At 37.9% G+C, this 10,224-nt stretch overlaps 1 protein-coding gene across 2 annotated transcripts; it reads right to left on the bottom strand.

The window, feature by feature from the left end:
- Positions 1-26: 26 nt before the first annotated feature.
- On the bottom strand, positions 27-7,594 carry tyms (thymidylate synthetase). 2 transcript variants are annotated; one of them, XM_027169420.2, is made up of 7 exons: positions 7,241-7,594; positions 5,673-5,746; positions 2,193-2,367; positions 1,821-1,922; positions 786-961; positions 365-436; positions 27-283 (listed from the first exon to the last, which is right to left on the bottom strand). In XM_027169420.2, the coding sequence occupies exons 1-7, from the start codon at positions 7,461-7,463 to the stop codon at positions 146-148; spliced, it is 960 nt and encodes a 319-aa protein (XP_027025221.2). In that variant the 5' UTR covers positions 7,464-7,594; the 3' UTR covers positions 27-145. The 2 variants fall into 2 exon arrangements, with proteins under 2 accessions (XP_027025221.2, XP_027025222.2); XM_027169421.2 differs by lacking the exon at positions 7,241-7,594 and adding an exon at positions 6,146-6,288.
- Between the last annotated feature and the right edge of the window lie 2,630 nt (positions 7,595-10,224).

The following is a 10,224-nucleotide window of genomic DNA, read 5'->3' as shown; positions in this document are numbered from 1 at the left end:
GTTATACTCTGCTTTAAAACTTCACGCAGATTTTTATGGAGTGTTTATTTCGAATTTATATTACCAAAGCAAATTTAAGGAGAAATATTTACAGTAACAGTAAACATTACAAAACTGGCTGTTTACACTTCGCAAGAAACTGTGATTATACTGCCATCTGCATCTTGATTGTAGGATATGGATCATAGTCACATATCTCAAAATCCTCAGCTGTAAAATCATCAATGCGTTCGACGTTGCGACGGATCTTTAGCTTAGGGAAAGGCCGTGGCTCCCTCTGAAGCTATAAAGGGGAGAGAAAATGTGAACATAGACATATTTGTGCTAATTATTTGCACAGACTTTAATATGATATCCAGCTTACCTGTACTTTTAGAGGTTCAATGTGGTTGAGGTAGATGTGAGCGTCACCAAGAGTATGTACAAAATCACCAGGCTATAGAGGATGGAAGGAAAAAATTAATATGCATGACAGACTGAATTTATTAGTCTACATCACTGTGGAATTATTCTGGAATAAAAATTCTTATGATATTTTATTTATTTATATATATTAGAGAGAGAGAGAAAGAGAGAGAGAGAGAGAGAGAGAGAGAGAGAGAATGAATATTGGCACAAAACCTAAGAAATCAATATTAAATGTAAATATAAAAAATGCTGTTTACTAAAGGCAAACTAGAATGTTAGTCAAATGGCTTTAAATAAAGTACACTGATAGTTATGCCTTAAAAAAGAAAATCAGAACACAAGTGATTTATATTCTCTCTCTATGTTTGTGTACATACCTTGAGCCCTGTGATGTGGGCGATCATATATGTGAGTAGGGCATAGCTGGCAATGTTGAAGGGGACACCCAGGCCGATGTCTCCGGAGCGTTGGTATAACTGACATGACAGCTCACCGTCAGAGACGTAAAACTGGCACAGAGCGTGACAAGGTGGCAGAGCCATCAGGGGCAGATCTGAGATGAGGCAGGAAGATCACAAAAGTGAAATGAAATGATGACCTTCCTGAATATCTGTATAGTAAAACTGAAAAAAGGAAAGAATAAATGCTGCCATTGGGAAACTGTGTTAGTCAATATACACTCATTGTCCACGTATTTATGTAACTCAGCCAATCATGTATCAGCTGCAGGACAAGAGCTACAGTTAATCTTCGCATCAAACATCATAATGGGGAAAATGTGTGATCTCTGTGGCTATAACTGTGACATGGATGTTGATTTGAGACTTTCAAAAACTGCGCATTCATCCTTAAACAAAATGGTGAGAAAAACAAAAAACATTGTGTGAATGACAGTTCTATGGGTGGAAACTTGTTGAGGGAGAATTGTTGAAAATGCAAGATTGGTTTGAGTTGTCGGGAAGGATATAGTAAATCATTCACTTTTACAAGTGTAGTTAATTGACAACATTGTTGTTTTGCCACGTGTTTGGTTAACTGGACAAATGAGCATGTGCACCGGGTGTTCCTAATAAAGTGGATGTTTAATGCACAGGATACTGCTCTCATGGAAAGCATGACTACCACAATCAATTCTTTCCATTTATCAAAAATAAATCTTTAATAGAATTTATGTCCAGATAAGTCATAAATTACTGTGTTACAGTGAAAAGTATAGCTGTCATTAAAGGAAATGCTGAGCAAACCAACTAAAGAGAAGCTCATTAATCAGATTATCATAAAATCCGTAAATTAAATATTGTCCTTTAAATTATCATCAAACAAAATTATACTTAAAACCAAGGCAGCTGTTTAGCCCCCTGATCTGCTCAGCATTACACACCTGAGATACTATACATGGTCAAAGTCATTACCTTTAGGGTTCCAGGCACACATCATTATCCTCCGGTCCTCTGGATTGGATTTAATGGTGTTAATAACGTTCTGCAACTGGTCCACACCTTGGCCAGTGTAATCTGATAGTATTAAAATAGATTGCAATATATAAACAAGCCATATTGCATTTCATATTTATTCTAGCAGTCTGTGGTATGAATTTTAATAAAGTCATTATTAAACTGTTAACATTTAATACAATATAAAAATATAGGACATAAAAGTGCACATTTGTTTCCATTTGTAAACAAATCATTTTTCTGACTACACAACATTGGGCTTTATATAGTTTTAACTGGCAAATATTGTATTTTTATGCTGCAATAGTATTTATAGGACACAACACCCACCAGAATGCATGTCTTTGTACTCTGCTCCAAAGTGTCTCCACTGGAAGCCATACACAGGGCCTAGGTCACCTTCCTCTCGCTCGGTGAATCCGTGCTTATCAAGAAACTCCCGTGAGCCGTTGGCATCCCAAATCCTCACACCTTTCTCTGAGAGCTCTTTCGCGTTTGTTGAACCCTACAAGTTCAATCAAACTGTGTCAGATTGCTGCCCTCTATTGGTAACTCGGGTCACGATTTGTTCATAACCTCCCGAGCAAAGTTAAACAAGTTTGACTAGTGCATGTTCTGCAGACACTATTTCAGCTCAATCAACCTTAAGCAAACTCAAGTTTTTGTAGGATTCATTTCTTAATAATACTCTTAAACTAGCGTACACAGTCAACATCTTCCACAGTATAACAGAAACTGATACCTGGTTCATGCTGGCTATTTTTGTGGGCTAAAACATGCTGTAGCCTTGATATTATTTTTACTGTTGATATTCAATAGGAGTCGTATTCAGTTGTGTGGACAAACTGTTCATTGTTCAACATTTTCTTCCCTCAAGCCATTAGACTCTTCAACAGCCAGTACTGAACTGTTACAGATTACACACACACACACACACACACACAGTGTGATCTGCACTTACACATTCACTCAATTGCTAATTTGCACACCACATTTCAATACCTCATCCAACTGCTATAACTTAGTGTACATGTTTTCAAGATCCCTCTTTTTTTTTTACACAATGTACTGTATATTATACAGTACATTGTGTATTCTGTATATTATACACAATGTACTGTATAATATACAGAATACACACTGATCATCCATTTTGTGTATATTATCTTGTAGTATTTTGTATTGTCTGTTTGCTCTGAGTTTTGTCTTGCACTGTTTGCACACGATGCACTTTATGTGGCTAGAACTAACTTACTTTAACTTGTTATTGAACACCGTTCCACCGGTGGAACACTACCGCTAGGGGCTGAAGCTGCATAATTTCATTGTAACTTTTAAGCATTAAATCCTCTAAAAACACGAAAAAACTTATGTTTCTAGTAAAGTTTATACTCTCAATATTTTTTTAAGCCCACGCACAAAGCATAATATGATTCATAGCCGTCATACTCTTAGAAAAAATTTTTGGGAGAAAACTGACCTAGGTGGCGCTAGACCAGTTTTTCCTTACCTTTAGACGCATCCCTTTCTTCACTGGGGTAATATATTCCAAAACAAATATTCCACAAAAATCCACACAGGTCCAAGGAACTGAAATCTGTAAGCCTTTTAATCCAAAACGCTTTGGTCGCGCCGCAAATATTCCGAAAAATTGGAAACAGTGGTGCGCCACCATCTTTGTTTCGGCTCTAACTTCTCATTGGGGTATTCAAAAATTCTAAATTTACGTCATATTTATAGCCCAGGGCGCAACGAATCAAACAAGCCCTCACTTAAGCCAATCGGTGCTTGTATTGCAGAGATAGACGGCTGAGAAGCCAATGAGGTCAGACATCATTTTTGGGAACCCGCCTTTGACTGACAATTACTCCTTCCAATAGCAATGAAATTGGCCGGGACCTATACAGCTCTTTAGCCAATAAGGAGACGATTCCAACGGTATGCCACGACCCGCCTCTCTAATGCTGGCTTCTGCGCGAAAATCGTGCGCGATGGGTTTATTGCGCAATCCTTGAACTTTTCACACTCTCCCAGCTCAGGGTGTCAGGTTACAGGCCTCTTTACACAGCAGAATAGTAGAGAGAGAGGCTGTGCTGGTTTTTGGCCATTTAAACTGAGCATGCAGTCTTTTAATTCAAAGTTATACAGTAAACAAGTAAACAAGAAACACATGACCGGATGGACATGTCCGTAGAAAAATAGTGTTATTGAAGCCATTTTTGGGTCTTTTGACTTGATTTTTTTTTTGGTGAAAGCCAAGACATGTGGCTATGACCCTCAGGTGTTAAATGTTACCTAACATGTTCCAGAGAAATAAGATAAATTAAAAACCTCAGGCGAAAATCAAAATTTTCCATTCTAGCCTCTGTAACTTTGTGTCAGTAAGGCCTAGAATCAATCTGACACTTGTATCTGAAACTAGAGAATCACTTCTTTCCAATGAGACCAGGCTCACCCCTGTGTGTTAAAGTATGTGGGAGCTGTATCACTTTTTGTTTTGTATACAATTTCGTCCGATCGTTCGTGTGCGATAACAGGTTCTGTGTTGTTTTATGTAGCACTATGGTCCTGGAGAAACCGTGTTCGTGATGTACTGTGTCAGCTATGTATGCTTAAAATGACAATTAAAAGCTTCTTGAGTTGACTCGACTAATGCGAGAGCAGGAATATATTGATTCTCAAGCAGCTTTCCTTTACTCGAAGCTGAAATGCGTGCCTCAGTGTTACCTGTGTGTAGCTAGAGCAACACAAAAACATGTATTAAGGTCTCTAGAGGTTACACAGAGTTGGTAAGTTTTGAATGATTCTTTTTTTTGCCAAACTCGATGAGCCCAACAATATTTACAGAGATGTATGCAAAGCTCCACTTCAAAACCTGTGGTGACTCAGCAAGAGTTAGCATACAGTACTAACTAGAGCTACCATTAGCAAAGAATTTCAAGTGCACTTGAACATTTGGCTATATGAATGCCTAGTTTTAACTCTGTAAACATGCAGCTTTCCCTCAAAATTATTATTATGTGGAATAGTATATGTGTAGGTGAAATGTCTATAAAATGACTGACATTAAGCCAATCCAAGCTCAAGCAAACATTTCCTAACTGGACACATAATACACTTGCTCTAAGACAATTGATAAAACTATTATTTTATCCTTTCTACATAATGTTCCACATTGTGGGCAAGTCGTGGCCTAATGGTTAGTCTGACTCGTTATCCTAAGGTTGTGGGTTCGAGTCTCGGGCCGGCCACGACTGAGGTGCCCTTGAGCAAGGCATCGAACCCCCAACTGCTCCCCGGGTGCCGCAGCATAAATGGCTGCCCACTGCTCTGGGTGTGTGTTCACGGTGTGTGTGTTCACTGCTGTGTGTGCACTCTGGATGGGTCAAATGCAGAGAACGAATTCTGAGTATGGGTACACCATACTTAGCCGTATGTCACGTCACTTTCCCTTTCACTCATTATTGGTGTTAGTAAGAAATGAAAACGATTGAATGTCGCACCTATAAGAGTTCGTCAATTTGAAAAGTTGTACATTACTGCATGCAAAATTGCTACAGTGCCTTCCTTTCCTTTGGATTTAGACACAAACTTTTGCATAAAATACATTGCTATATACATAATTTATTATCTATTATAATAATTCATAAAAGTTTAAAAGTTATGCTTAGAAAACCATCATGTACAATTCAATATAACAATACAAGTTTATTAAAGAAGCAAATCCAACTGAAGACTTATAATATTGTTGTCTTATAACATTGTGGACTCTAAGCAGAGCAAATAGGTGATCATGAAATAATCACTTACCTTGATGAACCACAACAGCTCCTCCAAAATCCCCTTCCAGAAGACACGTTTTGTTGTTAGCAAAGGAAACTGATCTGAAACGTGAACACAATGTAAGGTTAGCTACATAACCAACCGCAGTGCATGTGGATCAAACCTTTTGCCTTTGGCTCAGCAGGTTGGACCACGGTGTCAAAATTACTGTTCCCTTCATGTGCTATATATATATATATATATATATATATATATATATATATATATATATATATATATATATATATATATATATATGTGTGTGTGTGTGTGTGTGTGTGTGTGTGTGTGTGTAATTTTTTTTTACTTTTATTTTGGAATTTTGGAAAAATACAAGCCAGTAACTGTAAAGAATGTATAGCATGTGTAGATAAATTAACTGCAGAAAAATGAACTAAATTCAGTACAGAAACCGTAATCTTCTCTTTGTTAAGAGATCAGTACTCTACAAAGTTCAGTACGTTTCCAATCTGGAATCAAGATGCTCTCTGAGTTTTCCAGTTCAGTTGTAATTACAACTTGAGGGGCCATTCAAGAGGGGCAACTTCCATTGTGTATTCGCTCAAATTCTAGCAAATTCAAATAGCACGTGAGCACGATTTGGGTAGTGACGGTAGGGACATGTCCCTACCAATATCCAGGGAACACTCAATTGTCCCTAGCGATAATTCGACCAAGCCTAATTTATACATAACCACTGATAATCCGTCTGTCTTGTGCTTTTTTTTTTTTTTTTTTACTTATTTCATTTAACATTTATCCAGGAATCATTAAATAAGATGAAAATATTTTACAACGGCGTTCTGTAAAAAATAGCGCTACATGTGGAACACAAACGGTTAACAGATTTACCCCCTGCAATGAATCCCGCCTCTGTAACTCACCTCTCTAAAATGATTGGCCTTTGCCTTTTTTGAGTCCCGCCTCTCTAACCCACGTCGCTGTTTGATTGGCTTTGTCTTTCTCGCTAATGTGTTGAGGTCGGCTGCAGCTATATTCCGTTGTATGAAGCAATATGCAACGTGATTATGCAGGCTACCGGTATGTGAGGAAGAAAGTATTCTTATAACAACAGTTTTATGCACAAAATACGGGGAATGTTGTCCCCACCAATGTCAAATAAATTATATCCCCACCAATGTCAAAATTAAACTTTCGCCATTGCACGTGAGTCTTATATCTAGAATTATAACCTGTAAGTGCACCATGAAAAGTACAAAAATAATGGCTTCTAGATCCTGCTGTATTGTGCTACATATCTATAATAAGCTGTTTGTGATGTAGCTGTACAGAATAGTCTACTATATTAAGTGCAAAGTTAAATATGTGCTTATTGACAGACTGTTGGTTGAGTCGGGGGGAAGCCACTTGGTCCTTGTTTAGACTTTAGGATTTGTGTACTAAACACAGCAATGCATAAAATGTAAATAATAACAACAACAACAACAATAATAATAATAATAATAAGTATAATAAGAAGAATACGAATAATAATAAACAGTATTATAATAATAATAATAATAATAATAATAATAATAATAATAATAATAACAGACCTCTGAGACTGTATCGAGCCTGTAACCCAAACACAGACATGACTCCTGTTCCTGTTCGGTCTCCTTTTCTCACTCCATTGTGTAAAATGTATTTAATCTGGTTCAGATATCCGCGTTCATCACAGAACAGAGAGAAATTAACTGCATCCTCAGGACTCTGCTTTGCTGCTACTGGTGCTGACTTAAACTCTCCTGCTGGTTGTATTTCACTCGTGGCTGGCATTATGTGCGGAAAATTGGTCAAATATTAAAGTGCAAGATTAACGCAGTTTGTACACATAACAGGCGGTTGTAGAACTTGTTGAACCAAATACTCGCGGGTTTTTTCCCCTTTAAGGGTGGATAAAATCGTCCAATCAGATGCTGCTTTACATTGCATGTTTGGTTTTCGTCAACAGACCGCGGGAAGCCTTCCGATTGGCTGCTTCTAATCACGTGACGGTTTGGCTGTACTTGCAAATAATAAGCCACCTAGCCTCATTCATAATAATAATAATAATAATAATAATAATTACCATCCCCTTGTACACCTCCTCATTTATCCAAATCAGCCAATCATGTTTCAGCAGCGAAATGCATAAAAATATGTAAATACAAAGGGTTCATTTAATGTTCATATATCAGAATATCATAGCATGAAAGATGCTGACAGATTGGCTGAAGCAGTTGCACAATTGCACTTTATGTGGCTAAGACTACTTACATGTCTTTAGCCCTGTCTTTGTTTCTATGTAACACCATGATCCTGGAGAAACGCTGTCTCATTTCACTATGTACTGCAACAAATACAGTATATATGGTTGAAATGACAATAAAAGCTTCTTGACTTGACTCTTGATTTGACTTGAATAAAAAAGACACAATATCTCCAGGACCATGGAGACATAGACTTAAAATAAGTTGTCCTAACCACATAAAGTGCATCTGTGCAACCTGGTGCAAACAGATGATAGGCAAATACACAATACACAAAAGCAGTGCCGACCAGAGTACAATAATGAAGTGCCGACCTCAAGAATAAATAACTGAATAAGGAGGTTTGCAGGTGTCCCTTTATTTAATTGCCCTTAAATGGCGTTCTGTTGTTTTTGAAGTGCATTTATTACCAAAAACACAATTCGAAAAAGTTATACAGGTCTATGTTTTCAGCAAACTAATCCCATTAATGTTGCGCTGTCACAACAATTACATCACATTCAACTGATGCAAAATTGTGATACTAGTGAATAAATTAAAGCATATCATAGGGACCGTTCTATGTAGACTGTTATGGAGATCATCACACCCATATAAGCTCAGTAAACATCCCACATCCTATACTAGATTTAATTCCCCATTGCTGATCTAACCCCCACTCTTCTGGGAAGGATCCCGGCATTTTATACTGTGGCTTGGGGATTTGTTCATGCAGACAGAGGAGCAATAGTGAGGTCAGGTACTTGGTTGAGGAGACCTGGCATGTTGTCGGCATTCCAAATCAAGTGTTCAGTGAGGTTGAGGTCAGTGCTCTGCAGATGACACTCAGTTTCTTCCACACTGACCCTGTTAATCTAGGTCTTAATGGACTTTGCTTTGTGCATAGGGACACTGTCATGCCTGAAGATGTTTTAGCCTCTTACTTGCAGTGGTGGTACTCTGTAATGCTACAGCAGACAAAGACAGCTGTGTACTTTATGGCAGCAAATGGGGAAAGATACTTTTAGCTATATATTGTATTTGGTCAGCTAGACACCTTCTTGTAATGCCTTATAATTGTACAGGATTGGAGGCTTAAAGATGTCAAAGAAAATGTACACATCCAAAATATGTTAAATAAATAAATAAATAAATAAATAAATAAATAAATAAATAAAGTGCGTGAATACTTGACATTTTGCGGAACTTATTCAGACTAACAAAGCTGGGGGTGTTTGCATGTGGGCTGAGTCAAATGTGGGCTGCTCACATTTGTTGACTTTGTAAACCAAGACCTATCCATGTGGTGCACTACAGCCAGTAAGGGGTGAAATCCCTTTTATCACGACAAGCAGGGAGCTGGAAAAACACCAAGATTATATCAAGGCGATAAATCAGTGGCACAAGACCTTCAACAAAGACTCTGACTTTAATTAACGTTTTTGATTAACTTTTACGCACATCACTCCGTATGAACACACACACACCTGAAGCACAGAGAAAAGGGTGTGGGTCTGTGTGTCAGGAGATCAGGAAACACAAAGGCACAGTTACTTGAATCCCCAACACTTTAAAATGCGCATTTCCTTTTGCTTTGGGGATTTTTGGCCTCTGTTCCAGCGCGCTAACCGAAAGCTTTGAAAAGTTTCTTAATGATTTGCAGATGTTTGACCCGTAGCTGAGCGCTCCATTGGGGTTTGGTAATGTAATCCCGAGCCGCGCCGAGCCAAATAACCATCTCCCCAAATCCCTTCAACCTTCGCGCACTTGGCAGCTTCAGAAGTCATGTGGTCTTTCCAGTATGGCGTAGGTGCAGTGCCGAGAAATTGCACGACAGTGTTGCCAGTTACACTATTATCCATCGAAACCTACTACACTTGTGCTACCGCAGGGTTAAAAATACGATTATTGTACTATATACACACACTTAACAAAAAAAGGTAAAACGATAAAAAAAAAGTTTAAAATTCAAAAATAAATGAAGCAACTGCATGTGTATTTGAGCACTTATTTATGGTCAGTGGGCCTGTGCTTTATTGTAAGTGAGTACAGACTTTCAGTTAGGCGACTATTAAAGACTACAAATATTGTAACGCTATATTTCTCCTACAAATATACATTATATGACCAATAGTATATGCACACCTGACCATCACAGCGATATGTGATGCCTCCTTAAACTGTTGCTACAATGGATTTTGTGTGTGTATATATATATACATTATACATATGTGTGTGTGTGTGTGTGTGTGTGTGTGTGTGTGTGTGTGTGTGTGTGTGTGTGTAATGTATATTTATATATGTGTGCA

Source organism: Tachysurus fulvidraco, chromosome 1 (assembly GCF_022655615.1).
Source record: "Tachysurus fulvidraco isolate hzauxx_2018 chromosome 1, HZAU_PFXX_2.0, whole genome shotgun sequence".
Classification (NCBI taxonomy): Eukaryota; Metazoa; Chordata; class Actinopteri; order Siluriformes; family Bagridae; genus Tachysurus; species Tachysurus fulvidraco.
The sequence above is the reverse complement of the archived record's forward strand: the minus strand, read 5'-3'. Positions and strand labels throughout refer to the sequence as shown.